The following is a 27,459-nucleotide window of genomic DNA, read 5'->3' as shown; positions in this document are numbered from 1 at the left end:
GGGAATGGTTGAACATGTGGTCTGTCACTAGGACAGTGTGGGGTGGCTCTTTATAAATGATTTCTTAGGCTAATAGTATCATAGGTAGAGAACTGGAAGAGAATTTGAAGGTCACCAAACACAACCCCCCTCATTTTACCAGTGAGAAAACTGAGGCCCAGACGAGTAAAATGACTTGCCCAGGTCATACGGATCATTATCCCAAATGTAGTCCCCTTTCTATCTTACTAGGATGCCTTTGTTTTGACTTGATGATATAAAAGACCTTTGGACAACCTCTTTTCCTCCACTCTCCCCTTTCCCTGACCCCTCCAAAATGGTATTTTTGAAAGCCTTATTTTGTGAGACTTTAAAAGGTGGGATGGCAATACCAGCCCAAATACAAATGTTCATAGAGGACAGTGATGAAAAATACTGTCAAGAAAAGAAGTCTGTAGTTCTCTCTCTCTCTGTCACGCACACACACACACACACACACACACACACACACACACACACCACGACATCCTCTTTGAATTCCACAGAGTTAACTAACTACATCTTCAGAGTTTTTGAAGTTTTTGTCGAGTCCTCTGAATGGACTCTCTTGATGTGGTGGGTTTTTGTTTGTTCTAAGGAATGGTCTCTACCCTCAAGTTGCAGTTGTCCCAACACTATTTCTGTCTTGGTGGTTCTTACTGATGAGAGAGCACATCAGTAGCTGTTCTTATTCGTAGAGGATAACCTCCTTTCAGACCTCCCTGTAATTGATATCTTAGGCTGTCCTCTCCCCAAGGGATACCATCCATCGCTAGCTTTGTAGGCCTTGAGGGTTATCTGTCTCTCCTCTCTTCACATGATATGCCAATGAATGTTACATGTAGAACTGTGTGTCCGTGTCATTAGTTACATTTTTGAGTCTGTTTCTCTGTGCAGGAAAGAGACAAACACCAAGGCCGCTCCATTTTTTTTTCCCTTTCATAGTTCAAGTCCTTAATTATGTTATTGTAAAGGTGAGAGGAGGAACAGTCACATTTTAGAAAAGGCAGAATTGTGCTACCTTGTCCTAAGAAGGTGTCAAAGGGAAAAGTAATCTCACTGGGACTTAGGATCCCAGGAGAATATTTGGTGTCTTAATCTAAGATATATTTTTAGAAACAGCTGTAGAATTCATTGTTAGCATTTGAATACAGAAAGTCACAGATCTGGTTTATGTATCCCACAGCAGTCTGAGCATGTTATCTTCTTTCCTAGGTATAGAAAAGATGATGCATGTAAGGCATTTAGGTACAGAAGTTAAGTCAACTTAGGGTGTCAGTGGATGTTGATATTACAAATTCTTAAATGGTAATAAAACTCAAAAGAAAAAATTTTAACCAAAGATTTTAGAATATAGTATTATTTATAGGGATGGGGAACCTGTGACCTCAAGGTCACACGTGGCCCTCTAGGTCCTCAAAGTGTGGCCCTTTGACTGAATCCAAACTTTACAGAACAAATTCCCTTAATAAAAGGATTTGTTTTGTAAACTTGGACTCAGTCAGAAGGTTGCACCTAAGGACCTAGAAGGCTACAGGCTCCCCACTCCTGTTCCAAAGGTATACCTTTGTTCATCAGTAATTTTAATCTCTGCTCCTCTGTGGTTCAGGAAACATGGTGAGTATTGATAATATTGCTTTTTGCAAATGAATAAAATTGGGACTCAAAGGATAAAGGCATCTGTATGAGAAGCTGATCTAAGCAGAAAACCCTAGAGTCTTCGTTCCTAGCATTTGTCATAGCTAAACTGACAAAAATATTAAATCTCAATATAGACAGAGCCATATCAGGCAGGGAGAATAATTACTAAGGAAGTATCAGAAGAATTCAAGTTAACTTCCAAATCATTTTCATTTGTGATCTCAGACCTGCATTTTATACCACCGAGGCAGGTTCATCATAGGGCCATTTTGTGGCATATTGGCCAATTGGGATAAAGTTAATTTTGAGGCAGTTTCAATATATCTAGCAACAGCAAGATCAGTCGGTAAGAGAAAAGGGGCTCATTTGCCTGGTGGGAGAGAAAAGGGTAGAAATGAATTGGCTCACAGAAAAAATTGTAGGAGAGTAAGAGAAACCACCAGCACATACACACACATTCGCCCACACTGTTGATGGTCTTGGTTTTTAACAGTAGAGATTTAGATTAGAGATAAGAACAAAATTCCCAGAAGTGATTTAGAACTAGCTATCAAAACAGAAGCCAAAAATTCCCTGGGATAGAGCGTTAAAAAATAAGATAGATGCTAGTTTCCTCTTTTCTTCCTACCATTCCCATCCCCATCCCCATCTTGAGTATTTTATGTGTAAGTACTTCCTGAAGGCTAAAGCTTGGAAGAGATGACATTCTAAAATCCTCACTAACAGAGATCTGAATAGGCTCCGCTTTTAATCATACTCCCTTCTCTCCTCACTTATGGGAGGCAAAGAGTAGAAGAATGATTCTCCCTTGAAATTCCATCATAGCTGACCATCTTCCTTGAGTGGGAGGCTATGATTAACTCGCTTAGAATGCTTGATAAGTGATAGCCTTGTTGATTTCACCAAGAAAATATACAGCGTGACCCACTAAAAACAATGGTTTAAAGGAATGGAACCCTCTTTCATAAACCATGATGTTGATATGACAAATCAGAATGCTTGTGAATGAACAAAGGCAGATTTGCTCACCCTTTACAGTGCCTTCCATTCTCAGGAACAGGACCCAGGCCAGGCCCCCTTCTGTACCCTTGACAGGCATAGGGATGTTCAGAAGAATGATTGGTTTGGGTGGAAAGTTTACATTCAGGAGTGAATGAGGCAGATGGGAGGAGTAATCCAGAGCAGGCATTCAGCAGGATGTGATGGGTGATGGGAGGAGAGGGCGGAGGACGATGGGAGGTTGACCTGGCTCAACAAAGGGTTAAAGTTAGAATGGGAAGAGAGGGTAGAAAGTCCACAGGGGGATTGTGCTGAGAAAATGCCACGGCAGGGAGAGAGGCTCTTTTCTCACAGATCTCCTTTCACTCCTGGAGCTGTTACCAGAAGCCCTTGTCAGGAAACAGGGAAGAAGTAACTCCAATCCCAGAGCCTGCTAAGGTCTGGGTGTTCCTCATCTTCGTATCCCCCACAAAGTCTAACACACAGCAGGCATTCAGTAAACATTTGCAAAAATGAACACATGCCTAGACGGTCTTTGCACGGGACTTGTCTAGTATTCCCAGGCTTGGCTAGAGATTCATAGGCCTTTCCCCTTGCCCTCATCCATTGTTGCTGAGAGTTTGGACAGAGTTTACCAGTCTTGGTAGCATTCAGGCTGAGGCCATTAAGTGCCTCCAAATCATGAGATCATATTTAGAACTTCAGGATTTTTCAGTACTGAAAAGCACCAGCCCCCTAGGCTCCCTCGGTGACAGTATTTAGCCATAATTAGGAGCTTGTTACTCCATTAATGGAGATATTATATTCTTCCTAATCATTAATTCCCAAGATTCTTTTCTTTTGATTCATCCACCCCCTGAACCAAAAGGTCCTTTTCACTTTTCACTACATCCACCCTTCAGTTTTGATCCAGTCAGTCTTCCAGTTCATGTCTTTGGCACAGAATCAGTTAAATGTGTAGTATTTACTGAGAAGAGAGAAAGGTATATCTTGAATTTAAATTTATGTTTAGAAAAAATTAATCCTACCTATGTTGCTTAATGGCCTTTTCCTTACCAAGAACTCTAAATAGTTAAATATGCTTTTGAGAATATGACCCTGCATTCTTTGAGGCTGCTTTTTTAAAATTTACAAGTGAGGCTTTTGTTTCTTCCTGCACTCCACCCCCATTCTACCAAGTGATTATGTGTTCATAGTACCAAGTGAAAAGGAGTTGATTTTGGAGGTGGGTTTTTTCTTTTTAAATGAAGATAACTTAGTTTTGATAAATCGAAAAGGAAAAAAAAGTCAATCTTCATATTTGTGTTTTTAAACAAGATCTAAATTTGGAGTCCAAACAGCAACATATTCATCACTCATAACTTTTTCAAGCATTCTGTGCAGTGACTCATCTGTAATACAAGCCTCCAAATAGACTTCTTAAGGAAATAAAGTAAAGGTGGCTTCAGAAAACAAAATCCAGTTGGAGAGAAGTGAGACAGGAGCTCAGAAGTGTGCAGGAGATCAGAAACCTAAGGTTTGGCCCATTTGTATAGAAGGGTCTCTAAGGGTAAATTTCAGAGTCACAGAATTTTAGAATTGGAAAGGGCCTCAGTGACCATCTGATCCACACCACTGTAAACATATCCAGCCATGTGACCATCCAGCCTCTGCTTGAAGTTCTCCCCCAAGGGAGAAACCAGCCCAAAGGCAGACCGTGCCACTCTTGGACTGTTCTGACAATTGGGTAGTTTTTTCTGACATCAAGCCTAAGATGACGTCTTTGCAACTGACACCCCTGGCTCCTGGTTCTTCCGTCTGAGGCCAAATGCAACAAGTCTAATCCCTCTGTATGACAAGCTTTTAAATACTCGAAGACAACTATCATGTCCTTTGACTCTTTTCCATGTAAATATGGTAGTTCTTTGGACCAGTCTTCATTTGTCATGGATTCAAGGCCCTTTACCATCCTAATTGCCCACAGCTCGACAATCTACAGCTAAGAAGTGAAGGCAGTACTCCAGAGGAGGGCAGAGCACAGTGGGACTGTCACCCTCCCTGTTCCTGGAAGTTCTACCTCTCCTAATGCAACCCAAGATCACATTAACCCTTTTTGCTGCACATAATGTTAATGACTCATGTTGAATTTGCAGTCCACTAAAAACCCTAGATCTTTTTCAGAATAACTGCTATCTATCCATGATCCTACCATGTTTTACTTGTGAAATTGATCTTTTGTGCAAGATTTTACATTTATCCCTGTGAGATTTCATCTTATTGGATTCATCCCAACATTCTGGCCAGTCGGGATCCAGTGTCCTGACTCCATCGACCAGTTGGATAACTATTCCAGCAACTTCAGTGCCTTTATCTGAGTCATCAGTAAAAATGTTCAGCAGTCCAAGGCCAGGGGACACCCCACTGGAGGCCTCCTGCCTCCATGACATTAAACCATTCATAGCTGCCCATCCAGCCAGTTCAGAGTCCATCTGTTTGTTTTCTTTCCTAATCCATAGCTTTCCATCTTCTCTACAAGAATAGTGTGAAATGATTGTACAAGTATAACCTATATTGGATTGTTCACCCTCTCTGAGAGGGGGGTGGGAGGGAGGCAGGGATAGAATTTGGAGCTCAAAACTTTAAAAAAAATTTTTTTAATTTGTTTTAACATGTAATGGGGGAAAAAAATATTTTTTTAAAGAAAGAGTAGGATGAAAAACATCAGAAGCTTTGCTAAAATCTAGGGAAACTGTATCCAAAGCATTCCCCATATCTTCCAGTTTTGTTTTTTGTTTTCTTTTGTTTTTTGCTTTTTTGGTGAGGCAGTTGGCGTTAAGTGACTTGCCCAGGGTCACGCAGCTGGTTAAGTGTCAAGTATCTGAGGCCAGATTTGAACTCAGGTCTTCCTGACTCCAAGGCTGGAGCTCTATCCACTGTGCCACCTAGCTGCCCTTCTTCCAGTTTTATAATCCTGTCAGAGGAAGAGAATAAGCGTTCACATAGGGCCTACGACATGCCAGGTACTTTCTAAGACTAAGCACTTTTTACAAATATTATCTCATTTGATCCTCACAACATCCCTGAGAAGTAGGTACTATTATTATTCCCATTTTATAGTTTTGGAAACTGAGCAAAAAAAATGTTAAGTGACTTGCCATGGGTCACACAGCTAATAAATGTCTGAGACTGGATTTGAACTCAGATCTTCCTTACTGCAAACCCAGCAAACTATATCTGCCGCAACACCAGCTGCCTCTGTCAGAAAAGGAAATGAGGTTAATTTGGCATTGATGAAGCCATTAGTGCCTGTTCTAGCTCTTCATCACCTGTCTCTTTAATGATCCATTCTAGATCTTCCCCAAGAATCAAAATCGGGTTCACTGACTAAGAAAATCACACATTTTCTTTGAAAATATCGATGGATTCAAGGCGCAAAGCATGAAATAAAGATCCCCTGTTACTTGTTAACTTTGTGTAGAAGATAGTTTTGTTTGAGTCAGGTTGCTCCAGAATCAGAAAATCTTAGAGCTGGAAGGGTCTCAAGAGGGTATCCAGTCTAGAACGTCTCCAGGAAGTATATTAATGATAAGGAAAGGGCTAGAGACCAAGCCCTAGGAGCTTCCTCTACTAATGCAGACCAGCACCTTCCCTGTAGATCATGGTCCTAGAGAGCAGGCCACAGCACTACAGCATGAAGTGACATGGGCAGCGTATGTCAGACACAGGACCTGAACTCAGAGCTTCCTGAGTTCAATACTGGCTTTCTGTCTACGAATAATAAAAATACATTTGGTCATTACAATTTTGTTCTTAACAAAGAGGAGGGACCAAATCCACAGAACTCCCCCATTTTCCGCTAATGTGGGGTATATTCCTGTGGTCTTCTGTACAAATGGGTGGCTCTGCGGCCTGGGGCTCAGGCACTGATGACGTCTCTAACAGCCCACTGCCTGACGGGGGCTGCTTGGGAGCCACTGCTAAGGTTTACATCGCTGCAAGAAGCAGGAATGACCGACGCGACAACAATCCTGCCCAATGGATCTTACAGCAACTCATGATGGCAAAGGTGCTGGGATTCCACCTCCAGCAACAGCTCCAATGAGAAGCACCGTGTACTCTGAGGAAGGGACACCCTCCTGCCCAGCCCCCTACTGTCCTGGTCTGACAGTATCAGGCTGAGGCCAGTGGTGGCCAAGCTGCTTCTCTGGGAAATTGAGCCATCCATTCATGACAACAGCATCTGAATCTTCAGATCACTCAGGAACTTTCTAGGTTGCTGATGGCAGAATCACCAGTGACCTTCCTCATCACTCAGGAGGAAGCCACAGCTCAGCAAGCGCATCTGGACCAGTCCTGGGCCTTCTGCACAAGCAGGAGTACCCTCCCTGGCACTCACCACTTCTGAAGTGCATCTGAGCCCATTTCCCACCTCCAAGCTGCTTAAGAATAGAAGCTGTTTGTGTGTGTCTGTGTCTGTGTGTGTGTGTGTGTGTGTGTGTGTGTGTGTCTTAAGGAAAAACAAAAGCAAAACACCAAAAATAAAGACAAGAAACCACACTTTCTTTCTTTCTTTCTTTTACACTATCCAAGTCACCTCTGTGCTTTCCAACAGCCTCAGGAACTTTGTTTACTTTGAACTCAACAGAAATTAATAAACTCTGAGCAGCCTTTTAAAGAGAGAGAGAGAGAGAGAGGAGCCAATGAGGAATACTGTTGTTCTGAACCTGATTCTTACCAAAAAGAAAGAACATGCTGACTTAAGATGATAGGAATCTAGGGGGAAGGGACCTGCTCATCTCAGAATATGTGAGAGAGGAGAAGAAAGTTGGGCACGATTTAACCACAGGATTCAGAGAAAGTAGGATTCCCATGGACTAAAATTCTGTGGGGGAAGTAGGATGAAAAGGTCTCAAGGTTGAAATTCTGAAGATACAAAGAGAAACAATTCCAAACAGGAGGAAGAAAGGAAGTTGTCTAAACTTGTCCCTGTAGATATTCTGGGAACCCATTCATCAACTCATCAGATTTTTAAGAAAGATATTTACAGAAGAAAGAAATAAGAACAGGTAACTGAGGAGGAATATGAACAGTGACATAGCCCTGTACAAATAATACCAGGAATGTTTAAGTTCAAAATGGATATTAAGGACAAAAAGAAGATTTTTAAAAATCTCTGCAGGGTCAGGAGAAAGAAGAATCAAAGATGAAACCTCACCACTGCTTATAGCAAATGAAATAATGAAAAGAGGCAACAGAGAGAAGATAAAACTGCGGTGTTTTTGCTAACAAGGAGAATAATCTTTCAACTTTGGAGAAGCCAAACAAAAATTGCTGATAGGGAGTTGATACATAAGATAAATAGGAAGCTGGTAAGAGGACACCCAGCCACCATTGAGTATTTTACATCATTAGGCCCAAACAAGCTACATTACTGGCAGATGTAATTATTGATTCATTGTCAGTAATTATTGAAAGATTATGGAGAACTGAAAAGGTGCCATGGGACTCAATGGCAGAGTGTTTTCCTAATTTTCAGAAAGGAGAAAAGGGTGGAGTCTGCATACTATAGGCCAATGAGCTTGACTTTGATTCCTAGCAAAAATTCTGTAACATATTGCTAAAGGGATTGTTAGTAGACATCTAGAAAAGGAAAGCACAATTATGGCTTCATCAAGAACAGTTCACGGCAGGCTTGGCTCATATCCTTTTGGACAAGATTATTAGCCTCAAAGAGAGTCAGTATGGTCTGGTGGATAAAATGCTAGACCTTAGGAGTCAGGAATACCTGACCCTTAACTACTGTGTGATTGTAGAACAAGTCATTTCACCTCTCTGAGCCCTGAGTAACTCTCTAAGACCATAAATCATAGTCTGATTACAATCTGCACTGGTGGAGAGGCTGCCCACCACTGACGAAATCATAGCTTCTTGAAATATTGCCCTTGATGGACTAGACTGGTAGATTAGAGGAATGTTGTAAAATGTATTTTAGCAAAGCATTTAACACTGTTTCTTGTGCTATCCTTACAGACAAAATGGGGAGATCATGTGTCAGATAATTGTACAGTGAAGTGTGTTCATACCTGTTTAAATGGCTAGACCTAAAGAGTAGTCACTAATTATTTAAATGTCCTCTTACAAGGATGCTTCTAGTGGGGTGCTCCAGGGATCTCCACTTGTTGTTTGTCCTTCTTTCTCGAAAAAAACCGGTGACATCAGGAGGGTGATGTCTTGACTTTCAAGTGAACTGCATTGAAGTGAGGCAGAGCTGCTCAAAGTCATCAGCCTCACTCTGTCCTCCAGAGTCATCCGAGTCCAGTGACAAGACAAAGTCAAGACAACTGTAATGGCCCTGGATGCAGTGGGTGACGTTGGCCTTTCTAAATTAAGGTTTTTCCCAGGTCTCAGTTTGTCTGAGGCAATGCCCATTCAGTAACTATGGGCTAGGTAAGAATTGAGACAAAAGATAGCCTTTTTGGTTCTGTGCTGTTTTAACACTTTTTTTAATCAGTGACTTGGATAAATGAATGGCTTGTTATATTTGTAGATGACACAGTGCTAGAAAAGATAGCTAACACCCTGGATTATAGTAAGGTCCAAAAGGATCTTGACAGGTTAGCTATCATTCTGTATCTCTCCTCCCTTTCATGGCTAAACTTGAGAAGGCTGTGTACAATCAATGCCTCCACTGACGTTCCTCTCACTCCCTCCTTAAGTCTGCAGTCTGGCTTCTGACCTCATCATTCCGCAGAAATGCTGTCTCCAAAGTTACCAGTGATCTCTTGCTCACCAAATCTAATGGCTTTTTTCTCCATCCTCATCCTTCTTGACTTCCCCGCAGCCTTTGACGCTGTTGAGCATTCTCTTCGTTTTGATCCTCACCTTTCACTTGCCATCTCCTATCCCTGGAACTATCTGTCTTCTTCATAGCCATCTCTTAGCTTCCCTGGCTTCCTTAAAGTTTCAGCTAAAGAAGCCTTTCCGGATCCTCCTTAACACTATTTCCTTACACATGTGAGTTGTTTCCAATGTATCCTGTGCATATCTTTTGTGTGCATAGTTACTTTGCGTGTCTTCTCCCCTATTAGACTGTAAGAGAGCAAAAACTATCTATGGCCTTTCTTGTTGGGGCAGCCAGGTGGTGCAGCGGATAGAGCACCAGCCCTGGAGTCAGGAGGATCTGAGTTCAAATCCGGTGTCAGACCAGATACTTGACACGCAGTAGTTGTGTGACTCTGGAGAAGTCACTTAACCCCAGTTGCCTCACCAAAAAAAAAAAAAGGCTTGTTGGCTAAAACTTTGGGCAGAATCTGTTAGGATGAAATTTAATAGGAATAAATGTGTTCTAAACTTGGGTTCAAAAAAATCCGATTTGCAAGTACAACATGTTGTTGGCGTGGCTAGATTGCCACAGTGTATCGGAGAAAGGTTGGGGGTGAGGGGTGTTTAATGGACTGCAGCCTCAACGTGAGTCAGTGGGATGATTTGCTGTTCAGTTGTGTGCAATTCCTCATGACCCTATTTGGGGTTTTCTTGGCAAAGATACTGGAGTGTAGGGGCAGCTGAGTGGCGCAGTGGATAGAGCTCCTGCCTTGGAGTCAGGAGGACCTGAGTTCAGATCTGGCCTCAGATACATAAAACTTACTAGCTGTGTGATCCTGGGCAAGTCACTTAACCCCATTGCCTAACCCTCCCCCACAAAAAAAATTTTTTTTAAAGTTCAAAGATACTGGAGTGATCTGTCATTCCCTTCTCCAGCTCATTTTACAGATGAGGAAACTGAGGCAGACAAGGTTAAGTGACTTGCCCAGAGTCACGTAGCTGTTTTGTGTCTGAGGCCAAATTCGAACTCACAAAGGTGCGTCTTCCTGTCTCCAGGCCTGGCGCTCTATCCAGTGCGCCACCTAGCTGCCTAGAGTGATAAGGCAGCCTAAAAAGCTAATACCATTTTAGACTGCATTAAGAGATGAGTCACATCGAGGGCCCTAGAGAAGTTCCCAAATACTCTGCCCTGCTTAGACCACATTTAGAGTACTGTGTTCAGTTCTGTGTAGCACATTAAAGAAAAACACTGTTAAGCTTGAAATTTTCCAGAAAATAGCAACTAGGATAATGAAGAATCTCAAGGTAATGCCATCTGGGGGTTGGCTTGGGTCTGTTTTACAGAGAAGAGACTTGGGGGTGGGGGAGAACACAATAACTGTTTTCAAGTATTTAAAGGAGCCGCGTGGAAGATGAATGAGACTTGGTGTGAGCAGTGGGTGCAGGTTTCAGAGAATTATATTTAGGCTCAGTATTAAAAGAAAAAAAATTCTGAAAATTAGAGCTGTCCAAAAATAAAATTGCCTGTCTTGGGAGCTCATGGGCTCCCTTTTACTAGCATTCTTCAAGCCAAGGCTGGATGGCCTGGTGCCAGGTATGTTGTAGAATTGATTCTTATTCAGGGCACAGATGAGACTAAATAATCTTTGAGGCTCCTTCCAACCCGACCCTCAGCTTCTGTGATTCTGGTAATTCAGTCTTAACTCAAAGACCTCCAGTAAAAAAAAGGAAAACATTTTCTTCCCAGGGAACCTGTTCTACATTTGGACAGCCCTAATTGTTAGTTTTTCCAGACATTAAGTCTAAATCTACCTTTCTGTTGGGTAGCAGAAGCACTGAATATCAGTATGGGGCAGTCAGGCGATGAGCATGTATTAAGTGCTTACTGTGTGCCTGGCAGTGAGCTAAATTCTGGGACTATGAGAATACAAAGAAGGTTAAAAAAAAAAAAAAGCTCCTGTCCCGGAGAAGTTCACATTCTAATGGGGAAGACAACGTGTAAGTAGCTGGATACCAGCTATAGAGAGAGTCGATGAAAGGTGATCTCGGCAAGGAAGGCATTAGAGCTAGGGGGATGGGGAAGGTGAAATTTAAGCTGAGTCTTGAAGGAAGCTAGGGAAACTAAAAGACGGAAGTGAGAAGGGTCAAAGAGCATTCCAGGAATGGGAGGCAGCCAGGGCAAAAATATGGAGAACAGGGATGGAGTGTCTTGTGCACAGAGCCATAATTAGGCTAGTGTAGCTGACCAAATGGGGTCTTCTCCCATTTCCCCTGCTCTGACTTCTACCTTTTGCATGGCAGTCTAAAATGTTGGTCCTCCAAGCCTGCGTAGCATTTTCTGTGTACTCAGCACTGCAAAAACAGAAAAGCCTAATAAATGGTAGTAATAAAGACACTCAACCATTCCTCCCACCCCTTAACTTAGGTACTATGAAATTGTTCCTATTAAGAAAGAAACCCAAGCTTAGGTTAAGAATAATATCTAAGCATCCCCTAAATTACAGAGAGGCCCGTAATGGTCATCCCTCTCTCCTGGATTCCATTTATATTGCAGTGATTAAAGGATAAGGGGATAATCTTTTGGAAATTTAGGTTGGAAATCCAGAATTATTATTCCGGTCTCAAGTCATATGTATTTGGGTGTATTGAGCCTGAGAAGTGCTGTGGGGAGAGATGCCAGGGTCTCTAGGCTACACCCAAATGTCAAATCAGCTGTTAACTCGTTTCTGACCTGGGGAGGAGAACCTTGCTCCTTATTTTGGAAACTATGACTTATTTTCATCCTTGGAGTAACCTCTTATCTGTTTGTCAGTTTCCTAGAGGAAGTTTCAGCAGCGGGGCTGCACAAGCGTAGCACAGAGACCACTCAGGTAACATCGAGACCCACAAGTAGGCGATGAGAGTGAGAAGAAGGAGGTGGCTTCCCCGGTCACTCGATGAGCAGCATCTCAGAGAACCGGGGGCTTCAAGTGAGCCGCTGCGCAACCTGGTCCAGGCCAGAGCAACTCTTGACCAGTCACCACTTACTTCGCCACTGGCACTCACTTCAGGACTGTCACGGGTGCGTAAAGAGTAAATCATGGTCTGCATTCAATCCGGTTATTTCGTGGTCCAGTAAACCTGTTGTTCTTTATGTGTTTGACACAGCAGTGACTTCAGTTTCTAATGGGGTTTGGTGATTGTCTAATTTGAAAGAAGGGATACCAGTATAGTAGATCAGAGGGGAGTGAAAATTTTAAGCATTTGCTATACATGCTTTGTTTTCCATTTCCTCATTCCTCTCTCCCACTCCCTCCCCTCCCTAACCTTCCCCACTCATTTTTCATTAACTACATTCCTGTACAACTAATTTCTGAAAACTCTGAAGCAGCACTTCTTCAGAGAGCTGTCTAATAACGTTCATTCCCCCATATTTTGATTGTTTTTTGGCCCTGAGAAGCTGTGTATGAATAGAATAAAGTCAGTTTTGTGGAAGGTTTGTTTTTATTGTCTCCATTTTAATTCCTGTATATGGACATTCAGAGGGGACTTGACTTTCCAGTGATCACGGATGAAGTCCTTTCCCTCCATAGCCTTAAACTCTTCCAAGACAAACAACGGAGGCTACTCTGGTATCATCTTTACTTCTCACTGGAAACCAGTGAAAAATGAGGAATCATTAATGACAGTAGTCTTGAGTGGGACCTCACAACTCAACAAATAGCAAACACAAACAGAGAGCAAAAATACTATTATCCCGTCACCTACTTACCCTTACCAAAGCATCTGGGCACATGTGGACCCAGATTCAATCTTGGAAATTCTCAATGTTATCAATAACCTTGGTCTGTCTGTGCCCCCATCCAAAATCTCTCTGGGAAGATCAGAATCGGACTCATTTCTAGTTTTGTTTTGTTTTCCTGAGATAAGTTCAATTTCCCTCCTGCGAGCAAACCAAGATTTCTAATCAGCCTTTAAACACGGGATATTTATTTAGGACAGTAGCTGACAGAGAAAGGACTGGTATTCCAGCATCTTAGCCAAAGAACATTTAATATCTATCTCACTTGCAAGTAATGGCCATTTCTTCCCCTTCCCACATAATGATTTTTCTCAGTTCCAGAAAGATTTATAACACCAATTGGGGACATCTTAGGGAAATGCAAGAAGCCTGGGTACACCACGCTTGCTAGTCCCATGGGAAGTAAATGTCCAGCATCCTTTCTGCCAGGCACTCGGCTGTTTGACGCCTCTGTCCTCCATCCATGCTGCCGCCACCACCACTGCCTTCAGTTCTGTGGTCCTGTGATATTATTCTTAATGAGGCCTTCTCACCTCAGGCTAAGAGGATAAAGCAGAAACTTTCTCCTCTCATATATTCCTTTTTCCTCCCTTCTTCCTAGACATTCTAGGCTATGATCCTCAATGCATCCATCATATATCAATCACTGGCCAAACTTCTAGGTTAGCCCCAGGTACTGTGGCAAAGTAGATTGTCTCTGACTCTTCTGTGTCCATGAATGGACCTGGGCTGAATGATGCTGTGTTTAGCCGTGCAGGGTCACTTTCCATATGCGGCCTCCATAGCTGGAGTATTGGGCAGAAAAGGGATAGTTTATGGATTCAGTGTTAGGCAAAGGTCCCTCTCAGGGTATAGCCATTTTAGTAGATTTCCCCAGCCCCTAAGAAGATGTCATCACATAGCTTCTTCCTATATATCTTGACCTAAATCCTTCATAAATGAGTTACGAAATATCTTAGTAGAAAGGCCTTTGAGGCCTGATTCCTCAACTCTTCTGCATTGGACATAGCCAATGTGGGAACTTGTTTTGCTCGACTATACATATTAGTAACAGATTTTGGTTTTCTTGCGTTCTTAAATGGGGTTTGGGGAACAGGTGGAGGAAGAAAGGGAGAAAGGAAAAAAGTTGAATTTCAGTCATTGAAAATATTTAATTTTTTAAAAATATTTTTTCCAAATATATGTTAGAAATTTTTTTACATTCCTTTTTTAAAATTTTGAGTTCCAAATTCTCTCTCTCCCTCCCTCTCCTCACCCCACATTGAGGAGGCAGGCAATTTGATATAGGTTATACATATGCATTCATGTAAAATATTTCCATTATAGTCATGTTAGAAAACAGACCCAAAAAAACCAAGAACAATAAAGTTTAAAAAAAAGTATGCTTTGATCTGCATTCAGACACCATTAGTTCATTCTCTGGATATTGATAGAATTTTTTCATCATAAGTCCTTCAGAATTGTCTTGGATCATTGTATTGCTGAAAATACCTAAATCATTCACAGTTGATCATCATATAATATTGTTATTCTGTATACAGTGTTCTCTTGGTTCTGCTCATTTCATTTTGCATCAGTCCATGTAAGTCTTTCCAAGTTTTCTGAGAGCATCCTGCTCATCATTTCTTATAGCACAATAGTATTCCATCACAATCATATACCACAACTTGTTCAGCCATTCCCCAATTGGTATACATCCCCGCAATTTCCAATTCTTTGCCACCACTAAAAGAGCTGCTATAAGTATTTTTGCACACATAGGTACTGTTCCTTTTTGTTTTTTATCTCTTTGGGATACAAACCTAGTAGTGGTATTGCTTGGTCAAAGGGTATGCCCTTTGGGAATAGTTCCAAATCACTCTACAGAATGGTTGAATCAGTATACAACTTCACCAATAATGCATTAGTATCTCAATTTTCCCACATACCCCCAACATTTGTCATTTTCTTTTTCTGTCATATTAGCCAATCTGGTGGGGGTGGGATGGTAACTCAGAGTTGTTTCAATTTGCATTTTTCTAATAATAATGATTGAGAGCATTTTTTCACATGACTATAAATAGTTTTGATTACTTCATCTGAAAATTGCCTGTTCCTGTCCTTTGACCATTTATCAATTGAGGAATGGCTCTTGTTTCTATAAATTTGACCCAGTTCTCTATTTGAGAAATGAGGTCTTTATCAAAGAAATTTGCTACAAAATTTTTTTCACAGTTATTACTATGTTATTTCCCTCCATCCTATTCCCCACTGTTTATCCTTCTCTCTCTCCTTTCACCCTGTCCATTCTCAAAAGTGTTTTAATTCTCTTACCTCCCCCCAATCCATCCTTCCTTCTGTCACAACCCGCCCTTCTCTTATTCCCTTCCCCTCCTACTTTCCTGTAAGGTAAGATAGATTTTTATATCCAACTGAGTGTATATGTTGGGGGGGGTTTTTTTGCAACACAATTGGGGTTAAGTGACTTGCCCAGGGTCACACAACTAGTAAGTGTCAAGTATCTGAGGTCAGATTTGAATTCAGGTCCTCCTGAATACAAGGCTGGTGCTCTATCCACTGTGCCACCTAGGTGCCCCTTGTTATTTCCTTTTTGAGCCAATTCCAATGAGAGTAAGGTTCACTTTGTCCCCTTCATTTCCCCCCCATCTACCCCTCCACTGTGAAAGCTCTTTTGTGCCTCTTTTATGTCAGATAACTTACCCCATTCTACTTCTCCCTTTCCCCTTCTCCCAGTGCATTCCTCTTTCTCATGCCTTAATTTTGATTTTTTAGATAATCATCCCATCATATTTAACTCACACCCATGCTCTCTGTCTATGATACTCCTTCTCACTTTCAGCCCTCCCTCACTCAAATCAAAGTCAATTGCAAGTCATGTCATCATCTCCACAATGTCATGGTCCTCTTCGGGAATGAAGGACAAACACAACAGTAACTCCTTCTAATGATGAGAAAGTTTTTAGGAGTAACAAGTATCATCTTCGCATGTAGGAATGTAATCAGTTTAACCTTATTGGATCTCCTAAGAGTTCTCTTTCATGTTTACCTTTTTATGCTTTTCTTGAGTCTTGTGTTTGAAAGTCAGATTTTCTATTCAACTCTAGTCTTTTCATCAGGAATGCTCAAAAGTCCTCTATTTCACTGAATGTCCATTTTTTCCCCTGAAGGATTATACTCAGTTTTGCTGGGTAGGTGATTCTTGGTTGTAATCCTAGCTCCTTTGCCTTCTGGAATATGATATTCCAAGACCTCTAATCCTTTAATGTAGAAGCTGTTAACTCTTGTGTGATTCGGATAGTGGATCCATGGTATTTTTTTTTCTGGGCTACTTGAAATAGTTTCTACTTGACCTGGGAGCTCTAGAATTTGACTATAATATTCCTGGGACTTTTCATTTTGGGATCTCTTTCAGGAGATGATCAGTGGATTTTTCCAATCTATTTTATCCCCTGGTTCTAGGATATCAGGGTAGTTTTTCCCTTGATAATTTCTTGAAATATGATATCTAGGCTCTTTCCTTGAAAATGGCTTTCAGGGAGTCAAATAATTCTTAAATTGTCTCTCCTGGATCTATTTTCTAGGTCAGTTGTTTATCCAGTGAGGTATTTCCCATTTTCTTCCTTTTTTTTTTCATTCTTTTGATTTTGTTTTATTGTTTCTCGATGTCTCATGGAGTCATTAGCTTGCATTTGCCCAATTCTAATTTTTAAGGAATTATTTTCATCAGTGAGCTTTTGTACCTTCTTTTCCATTTGTCCAGTTCTACTTTTTAAGGAGTTCTTTTCTTCAATGAGTCTTTGTACTTCTTTTTTCATTTGGCCAATTTTGCTTTTTTTGTATTGTAATTTATTTTATTTTTAATTTATGGAATTCCAAAACATAGTATGATAAAAAAGATTATAGTGCATGAAACTGCAAATCTATTATGTAGAACTTGCTATTCCTTTCAAATATATAATAAACGTATCATGTAGATTTCTTTTTTTTCTTTCCTTTCCTCTCCCTTCCCCCACCATAGAGATGGCTACCATTAGACACAAATAGGCATATCTGTATCTATATCTGTATCTGTATCTATATCTATCTATCTATATATACCTATCAGTTTATCGGTTCTTTCTCTGGATGCACATAGCATCTTTCTTCATATATCCTTTATAATTAATTTGGTTATTTACAATAGTCAAAATTACTTATTTGCTCAAAGTTGTTCTTAAAACAATATTGCTATTACTGTATACAATGTTCTCTTGGTTCTGCTCATTTCACTCTTCATAATTTTGTGCAAGTCTTTCAATGTTTTTCTAAGATCATTGAGCTCATCATTTCTTATAGCACAGTAGCATTCCGTCATAATCATATACCACAAATTGTTCAGCCATTCCCTAATTGATGGGCATCTCTGTAATTTCCAGTTCTTTGCCACCACAAAGAGAGCTGCTAGAAACATTTTAGAACAAATAGGTTCTTTTCCTTTTTCCCTAATCATCTTTGGAAATGGACCTAGTAGTGGTATTGCTGGGTCAAAGGGTATAGGCAGTTTAATAACTCTTTGGGGATAATTCCAGATTGCTCTCCAAAATGGTTGGATGAGTTCACAATCCCATTAACGATGAATTAGTGTCACAATTTTTCCACATCCCCTGCAACATTTGTCACTTTCCCCTTCAATCATTTTTTCCAATCTGGTAGGTAGAAAATAATATTTCAAGGTTGTTTTAATTTGCATTTCTCTAATCAATAATAATATAGAGCATTTTTATATGACTATAAATTGTTTTTATTTCTTCATTGGAAAACTGCCTATTCATATATCCTTTGACCACTTATCAATTGGGGAAAGATTCATATTCTTATAGATTTGACAAAGTTATTTATATATTTGAGATATGAGAACCAATTTTGCTTTCTAAGTTCTCTTCAGTAGATTATTATGCCTCTTTTTACCATTTGGCCTATTCTGTTTTTTTGTTTTGGTTTGGTTTTTTGTTTTGGTTTTTGGCTAGGCAATGGGGTTAAGTGACTTGCCCAGGGTCACACAGTGTTATGTGTCTAAGGCTGGATTTGAACTCAGGTCCTCCTGAATCCAGAGCCAGTACTCTATCCACTATACCACGCTGCCCCACCTGTTCTGTTTTTTTAAGGTGTTATTTTCTTCAGAATTTTTTTGTGCCTCCTTTACGAAGCTGTTGACTCCTTTTTCATGATTTTCTTATGCCACTCTCATTTCTTTTCCCAGTATTTCCTCGACCTCTCTTATTTGGTTTTTAAAATCCCTTTTTGAACTCTTCCAGGAATTCTTTTGGGGCCTGAGACATTTTTCTTTGAGAATTTGCATGTAGCTGTTTTGACATTGCTTTCTTCTGAGTTTGTGTTTTGATCTCCCCTGTTATCATAGTAACTTTTCTTTCATCGAGTTCTTTTTTGGGGGGGGTAGTTTGATCATTTTTCCAACTTCTTAACTTTTAATTATGTATTAAAGCTGGGCTCTACTTCCAGAGTGGAAGGGCGCTGTCCCAAGCTTCAGGTTTTTCATGCTGCTGTTTTCAGAGCTAGTTCTGGGGGATCCATAAGTTTTCAGTGCTTGCAAGGTGGTATGATCTAAGGAGAGGTGTGGTCCCTGTTCCCCTGGCCCAAGCTCTGGTCGAGGAGTGACCACTGACTTTTTTCCTCTCTGGAACTGTGACCAGGGTCTACTGCTCCTTCTAGTGCTCCTCCTCACCTTGGAGTCAGGAAGACCTGAGTTCAAATCCAGTCAGACACCAGCTGTATGATCCTGGGCAAGTCACTTAACCTCTGTTTGCCTCAGTTTCCCAACTGTAAAAGGGGATAATAATAGAACCTACCTGACAGGATTGTTATGAGGATCAAACGAGTTATTTGTAAAAAGCACAGTGCCTGGCAGATAGTGGATGCCATAGAAATGCTTATTCTCTTCCCTCACTTTTGTCTTTGTATCTCCAGCATGACACATAGTAGGTGCTTAATAAGTGCTTGTAATTAATAACACAATGTAACATAATCCAAATATGGGTAGTCATTTAAGTGCCTTACGCCTTTTTTCAAATGAGTCAGGGTTATTTTGAGGGTGTATAGAATATAATTGAAAATGAGAATTGAATACATTCTCATCTTTATATTCCTGTTTTTAGCAACAATTGTCTTCTCATGAATGATTTTGTGATAAGTTAGCACCACACCTAAGAAGGAAAAAATAGGCCACCTGCAGAGAAATTAGTCTTTTTGTTTGTTTTTGTTTTTACTAGGCAATCAGGGTTAAGTGACTTACCCAGGGTCACACAGAGAAGTTAGTCTTTTTTTTTAATTAGGCAATGGGGTTAAGTGACTTGCCCAGGGTCACACAGCTAGTAAGTGTTATATGTCTAAGGCCAGATTTGAACTTGGGTCCTTCTGAATCCAGGGCCAGTGCTCTATCTACTATGCCACCTACCTGCCCCCGCAGAGAAGTTAGTCTTAATGAGATTTGTTGCAGTATATGCTTTGAAGCCAGCAGAGGTCTTGGGAAATCTGACGGTGATATGGAATGTTTCTCAGGACTGTGTCTCCAGGCTGGTCTTCACCAGCCATCTGAGCAGCACAAGAGGCCTGCGGTCTTAGGTCAGCTAAGAGGGAAAAGGGGCAAGTGGCAGCTCTGCCCATGGCTGGTAGGTGTGGTAATACCATTGTTGGGTGGCAGCACCAAAGGTGACGTTCTACCCACTATCTGAGCAGCACAGAGACCTGAATTCTTAGCTTAACCAAGTTGGGATGCAGTGGCAACTTCAGACGTATTGGCAGGGGTACAGCACCAACCTGTTACTGGGCAACACAGAGACCTGGGGTTAGTCTCCCTGACCGATCACCCACCCCCAACCCCATTGCTCAAGCTTTCTCCTTTCAGGCTTATCTCCCAAGTGTTACTCACACTGACAGGTCAGGTCCCCAGAGTATAGCTGACTACTTCCCTCCCAAAGGGCTCCAGGAGTAACCCTGAGGGATTAGGGTTGGTTTCTAGTACTGTTACTCACGAGCTCCCAACTGGTACGCTCCCTAATATCATTAACCAGTTGATTTCTCTCCAGTATCAACTAACTTATATTAATTAGCTTTTACAAAGGGATATTTACTGAAAAGGTGTAACTGAAGTTATATCTGGGCAGCCAGGTGGCACAGTAGATAGAGTGCTAGGCCTGGAGTCACAAAGACCTAGGTTCAAATCCAGCCCAGACACTTATTAGCTGTGTGTCCCTGGGAAGTCTCTTAATGCTGCTTACCTCAATTTCTCATCTGTGAAATGAGGTACAGAAGAAAATGGCATACCACTCTAATATCTTTGCCAACATCAAAACAAAACAAATGGGGGTCATGAAGAGTCAGATATGAATATGAGGCAGCTAGGTAGCCCAGTGGATATAGTGCTGAGCCTGGAGACAGGAAGACTCATCTTCCTGAGTTCAAATATGGCCTCAGACACTTAGTAGCTGTGCGACCCTGGGTAAGTCTTTTACCCTGTTTGTCTCAGTTTCCTCATCTGTAAAATGAGCCGGAGAAGGAAAGGCCAAACTACACCAGTATCTCTGCCAAGAAAACTCTAAACAGGGGCAGCTAGCTGGCGCAGTGGATAGAGCACTGGCCTTGGATTCAGGAGGACCTAAGTTCAAATCCGGCTTCAGACACATAACACTTACTAGCTGTGTGACCCTGGGCAAGTCACTTAACCCCACTGCCTAACCAAAAATAAAGAAAAAGAAAACCCTAAATGGGGTCACAAAGAACTGAACATAACTGAAAAATGACCAGACAGCAACAATAAAAATAACTGAAGTATAAAAGCATTTCCTCAAGCTGTGAGGCTCACCCCTCCTCCTCCATGCCCACTCAATCCCTGGGGAAAATGAGCTTAAACTTTAAGTGGTGGATACACAACATTGCCCTAAAATGGGGTTCACTCTCCCTCCAGTATATGCACAAGGTCCCTTTGGAAAGTGGGCTCTAAACTAGAAGCACAGGGAACCTCTATGGCCCTGGGAGTCCTCTTCTCCCTTTCAGCGTCCCCATCAGCTTCATTTCTGGGTGTAGCACTGCCGATGGAGACCCCATTGCTTAATAGGCTGGTGTCTTTCTGGGACGGATCAAGCAGGTCACCCAACCGCTGCACAGGCTCCTCACCACAATCAACTGTTACAGCTACCAGCACACTCTGTTACAGACTCTAGTCCAGGGGTAGGGAACCTGCAGCCTCAAGGCCACATGTGGCCCTCTAGGTCCTCAAGTTCCGCCCTTTGACTGAATCCAAACTTCACAGAACAAATCCCCTAAATAAAAGAATTTGTTCTGTAAAACTTGGACTCAGTCAAAAGGCCGCACTTGAAGACCTAAATGTGGCCTTGAGGCCGAAGGTTCCCTACCCCCGCTCTAGTTGCTAGTCTTCTGATGGCTCTCTCCCCTTTCTGAAATTCATAGGGTCTTAACCTGGTCAATTATACCGTGAAATAGTCAGCAACCTACAGTCAGGCAAAAATCAATGCAAGAACCAAAAGAAATATGCCATGCATTCATAGCCACATGGTGACCACAGTGGGAGATGATGTGACTTGTATCCAAGCCCTGAGGCCCATAGCGTTTCTTCCTTAAAGCCTCCACGGGAGAAAATGAGAGATTGTCCTCTTAAAACTTTTGTATGCACCTAGTTCAGGCTTGGCCTCTACAGAGTCATTAGTCTTTCCAGCTTCTCAGCTCACCAGAAGAGTTTTTATCATTACCTAGTCCCCCACGGCATTTCAGTCACTCTTGGAGTAGAAGTGGTTCCCGCAAATTCCATATGTTGGATTAGCAGCTGGCAGAGAATATTGTATATGTTCTAAGGATTGGGCCCTTATTGATTCCTGTAACATATGCAAAAAGGTCCCATCTCTGATGCATATTAGACATACTTCAACTCTCTAGGTCCCAAGGATTCATGGACAATGATTAGCTAAATGAAATGCTGATGGAATTTCTCAGGAAAGTTCATCTTTCTTATCTCTCCTTCAGATGCAGAAACAGTTATATCTAATGAACTAGTGTCCTACAGAAAATTACCTCACTTGGACAAAGATAAGCATTATCATCATTTTTGAAACACAGAGACATCTTCCCAGCATTTAGGGATGTAAGGCAAAATAGTGAAATTGCAATAATTTATATAGGTAAGCAGAAAAACAACAAAGTATACTAAAGAGTTGTTTTATCTCTGACTTGACCGTTGCCAAAGAGAACAGCCTTGAGAGATGTTCTTTTCATAAAAAAAAAAAAAGACAACAGAGGCTTTGTTTTAAACAGTTACAGCTTTTCCTTGATACATTTCTAGTAGGCAATGTTAATTCATTCAGCAGAATAGCATTCGTTGTTTTAAAAGTACTAAATAGTGAACGCATCCTTATATACATACATTAGAACTATAGTCTAGACATTATGGAATGTATTACAGCAGTGACTTTTTTGTTAGTCCCAATACTGTAGCCCTTCTCACTTAAACCACAGAAGCCCATCCCCTACATAGTCAACAGAGGAGTGTCTTCCCATATCCTTCACAAAATGACTAGAATGTCATTCTCACATGAGTTTCACTGGAGATGTCATGTCTTCAGTCCTTATTGTCATTGTTTCACAGTGTCCTATGAGTCCAGGTAGGAATGAATGAATGAATGAATGAATGAAGCATTTAGTAGGTACAAAGCACTATGTGAAGTGCTGAGGATGCAAACAGAAATGTAAGACAGTAACTGGAATCCAGGAGCTCACATTCAAATCAGGTAGACAACACATAAGGCTTTAGCTGTAAGGGAGATGAAAAGATCCGTGGTTATTGGGGTACGATGGTGGAGTAGATGTTAAGCAGTCAATCGCCAGTAAAAATTTATTAAGTGCCTACTATGTGCTAAGCACTGTGCTAAGCCCTGGGGATACAAATTAAAAAAAGAAAAGCAAAAACAGCCTCTGCCCTCAAGTAGCTTACATTCTAATGGGAGAAGACGAGACACAAATGGACGCTAGAAAAGTGGGTGAGGGAGGAGCAGGGGAAAGGTACCTGGTTCCGAAGCACGTGGAAGCCCAAGAGGTCCAGAAGTAGTATTTGTTGTTGTTGTTGCTTAAGTCTTGTCCAACTCTCCATGACTCCCTCTGAGGTTTTCTGGACAAAGATACTACAGGGGTTTGCCATTTCCTTCTCCAGCTCATTTTACAGGTGAGGAAACTGAGGCAAACAGGATTAAGTGACTTGCCTAGGGTCGTACAGCTGTAAGTGTCTAAGGCTGTATTTGAACTCAGGTCTTACTGACTCTAGGAAGCAGGGTAATTGGTGGGAAATGGGGAGAAGATCATTATGAGCCCCTTCCTTAATTAGAGGCACTGGAACTTATGGCCCTACCCTCCAGTCGGAGGGTCCAATGCTAATGTCCAAAGTTAATGTTAATGCCTCCTCTTTAATGTTATTACTTAATATGACTCCTCCTAGGGCTCTTGGGTTAAAGATCCTGGGTTGTTCTCATCAAGGTCTGAGGGAAGATGGTGGTGAAGGTGGTGGTGGTGGTTTGACCTCCTGTCTCTTTCTTCAGGGATCCTTGCTGCTTCTGCTAGGTTGGGATGCCTGCCCGGTGTATAGCCTTTGGGTGGCAGATGGTAGAAATGGCTGGTCTTGTCTTCATAGGAGTTGCTTTCCTAATAAAGGCCACAAGGGCTGGGCTGGAGGCAGGAGTGGTGATCTGTGGAATCGTGCCACTCCCAGGGCTCCTGGACCTATCTATCAGGTGGTGGCAATTGGTCAGCAGTTGTTGCTATGAAAGAAAGACCTAGGAACAGTGATTGGGGTTGGAGATGATTTCTTGAAGGACTCGGGTGGCCTCCACCCTGATACCATCTCTATTTCCCAGTTATAATCTGGTGGATATCATTTCCTAGCAGACTAATTCTGAATTCTTGTCTTGAAGGCATTTAGCATGCCAATGCTCATGTCTTCTTGAATTGTAGCAAAATGTCATTGGTCTTCAGATGTGCTCTGTTAGTACCATTCCAGAAAGAAGTGACCTTGAATTCTGACTCCAATCCAAATCCAAATTCTGAATCCCTTTGGGAGAGATGGCTTCTTCAGTGAGGTTGATCAGGTCTGACTCATCCTTTCCCTAGTGGGGGGCCACACCTTGGGGTCTCCCCTGGGAATATTCAGGGCCAGTTTCTAGAACTTCTGTTATACCCTCTGTCTGTGCACTTCCTCTCTACCTCCCATTGATCTCTGTAGCAGCTCCTCAGGCACCTCAGCACACAGCTAAAGGCCTTCACTTCCTTCTATTGGGGCATAATAAAGAATGTAACATAGATGTCATCTATGTTTTCAGTGTAATTGTATTAACTACATAGCACATGCAAACTCTTGAGTACCATGACTTCCGGTCAGTGTATTTTGGAGGTGTAATAGGGGGGTTTGTTTGTTTGTTTGTTTGTTTTAGGCAACTGGGGATAAGTGACTTGCCTAGGGTCACACAGCTAGTAAGTGTCAAGTGTTTGGTCTGAGGCTGGATTTGGACTCAGGTCCTTCTGACTTCAGGGCCAGTGCTCTATCCACTGTGCCACCTAGCTGCCTCGGTATATTAGGGTTTTGAGAACTGTTTGGCATTCTGGAATTTGTAAATCAAAGGGATAAGCATTCTTTCAACTGTAGAAATCTTTGAGCCAGACGAGAGACTCACGTGGGTAATAAATGTAAATATGTGTGTGTGTGTGTGTGTGTGTACATACACATACACATACACATACACACACACACACACACACACACAGTCTCTTCAAGAGAGTACATCTAGAGGGAAGAGTATGGAAACAGTATTCCTGGCATTGCTGGGGACTTTCTGCTGATCTAGAAAGATTTAGCAACACACAGAGGCAACAGGTAAAGGAAGAAACTAAAAGAGTGACGAAGCTACAGCAGAAAAGGGAGAGACTGAGGCAGGCCATTAGGCCCCTTGCAGGCTTCCCAGAACAGAGAACTTGGATTAAGCTGACCTCTTCAAGGAGACAGGGAAGTTGTTTGGTTTTTCTGATGATCTGCTATTTTCCAAACTTCTCTTCCACATTCTTGTCTAGCAATAGATACTGTAATATATTCTTCTTGCTTCTGTCTAAATATTTCATTTATCCTGACTTTGCCTCAAATGTAAAATGGTCAAGAGTCAACTGAAGAGATGTAAAAATTTTAATTAGGGCAGAGAACCAAACCTCTGTCTGATTATTAGGAATTTTTCTAACTGGGGGCTCTAAGCCACTGTGATTGTACTAATAAGTTTTTATGGGATGTAAACTATATAAACCAATAGAGAAAGAGACCGCCCAGACCTGAGGTCCATCATATTGCCCTTAGAAGTAAGCTAGCTATTATAATGACATGGTTAATTGAATCTCCAGCTTCTGATGTAAAAAAGGAACAGGAACAGGATGGAAACAGGCAAGGCCTTGATGAGATTAAGCTCTCTCCTCTTCAGGAAGGGAAGAGGAAGCTGATCACATCAAATGCCTTCTGTAGCATCAGCTACCTGTGTCACAGAGATTATTTTGAATGTCCAAGGCAAAACGCCTCCCGCTTTCTTGTATTGCCTATTTTCCCCTGCATCTCAGGTACCATATCTTTGGTGTGCTCCAGCCAAGACTCAAATGACTTCTTTCCAGATAAATAGACACCTCGCCCCTCCAACCACACATGGAACTCTGTCATAATGAGTCCATTCTGCATATATTAATTGATTGGCAGCTTGTCACAAACTCACTATCTCCATATTGGCATTAGCTGGCAAAAGAATAGGGTGTCTCATTCTTGTCCAGAAGCGTCTAAACATCTGTTGTTGCCTATCTTTCCTTACCTGTGAGGGCCCTCAAATTGTTTGGTAAATCTTGGCCAAAAGTTCAGAGTTTAATCATTTATTTGCACTAATTAATTTATCTCATAATACTTCTTCTAAGAGGTATCTTTCTGGGGATCTGGGAAGACTCCACAGTTTCAAGCAGTTCATACAATGTAGCAAGTGCTTTGTGTTTATTCCTAAACACTTTCCTTAACAGTACCTTTTACCCCAAGGCAGAGGCAAGATGGCAGAGCAAAAGCAGTGACTTGCTTGAGCTCTCCCCCAAACCCCTCCAAATACCTATGAAAATGGCTCTAAACAAATTAAAGCAGCAGAACCCACAAAAAGACAGAGTGAAGCAAATTTCCAGCCCAAGATAACCTGGATGGTTGACCAGAAAGATATATCGCACTGGGTGGGTAGAGGAGCGCAGCGCAGGCCCCAGCGAACCTGGAGCACATCTCAGAGGACTGAATCTTGGGCAGCTGTGGCGGCTTCCAAACCTCTCAACCCACAAACACCAAACACAACTTAGAAGGTGAGTGGGAAAAGTCTGTTTCTGCTGTGCTGAGAGAGGAGCTAGGTCAGAGCCAGCTCCAGAGCACAGAGCATGGGCGCTGGGGCAGTGGCTATGTTCTGAGCTTCCGGCCCACAGACTAAGGGGGAATCAAGTGGCTGATCAGAGGAGGATTGCAGGGATCTATTTGCCAGTGCTGAGGTAGGAATCTCTTGCTTTGCCCGTGCTTGGATCTGGGTCACAGTACTGGGTGGTGGTCCTGGGGCAAGGAGGAGTGCTGGCGTGATGGAGCTTGTAGTGGCAGTGAAGAGGAAACCTTCTTCACAGTTCCAAGACTGAAAGGAGTACTTGTGGTCACTAATAGACCAGAGCACAGGCCAGGAAAGGCGTAAACACCTCACCTCTTATCATACCACCTTGCAAGAACTGAAAATTTACAGGTCCCTACAAGTATCTCTGAAAACAGCTGTATAAACCCCTGAAGCTTGGGACAGTACATTCTCCACATTGGAAGCAGACTCTTACCTTAACAAAGAGTTTAAAACTCAAGTAATTGGCTGGGATCATGAGCAAGCAGCGCAAAAAGAGTCAGATTGTATTATCTTCCTTTGGTGACAAAGAAGATCAAAACTTACAACCAGGAGAAGACAACAGAGTCAAAACTCCTACATCCAAAGCCTCCAAGAAAAATATGAATCAGTCCCAGGCCTTGGAAGAGCTCAAAAGGGATTTTGAGAAGCAAGTAAGAGAAGTAGAGGAAAAACTGGGAAAAGAAATGAGAGTGATGCAAGAAAATCATGAAAAACAAGTCAACAGCTTGCTAAAGGAGACCC

General features: G+C 41.8%; 1 protein-coding gene across 3 annotated transcripts in view; it reads left to right on the top strand.

Annotated features, from left to right (window-relative positions):
* Positions 1-12,933, top strand: part of VPS45 (vacuolar protein sorting 45 homolog) — a 67,781-nt gene extending 54,848 nt beyond the window's left edge. For all 3 annotated transcript variants that reach the window (XM_021004324.1, XM_021004316.2, XM_078154911.1), the window contains one exon: positions 12,272-12,933. In XM_021004324.1, the coding sequence (XP_020859983.1) occupies positions 12,272-12,359 (88 nt within the window). In that variant the 3' untranslated portion in view covers positions 12,360-12,933. The remainder of the gene's footprint in view (positions 1-12,271) is intronic.
* Positions 12,934-27,459: the final 14,526 nt, after the last annotated feature.

This window comes from Phascolarctos cinereus, unplaced genomic scaffold (assembly GCF_003287225.1).
Source record: "Phascolarctos cinereus isolate Bilbo 61053 unplaced genomic scaffold, phaCin_HiC Scaffold_5;HRSCAF=322, whole genome shotgun sequence".
NCBI classification, from domain to species: domain Eukaryota; kingdom Metazoa; phylum Chordata; class Mammalia; order Diprotodontia; family Phascolarctidae; genus Phascolarctos; species Phascolarctos cinereus.
This window is presented reverse-complemented; position numbering and strand designations above follow the sequence as displayed.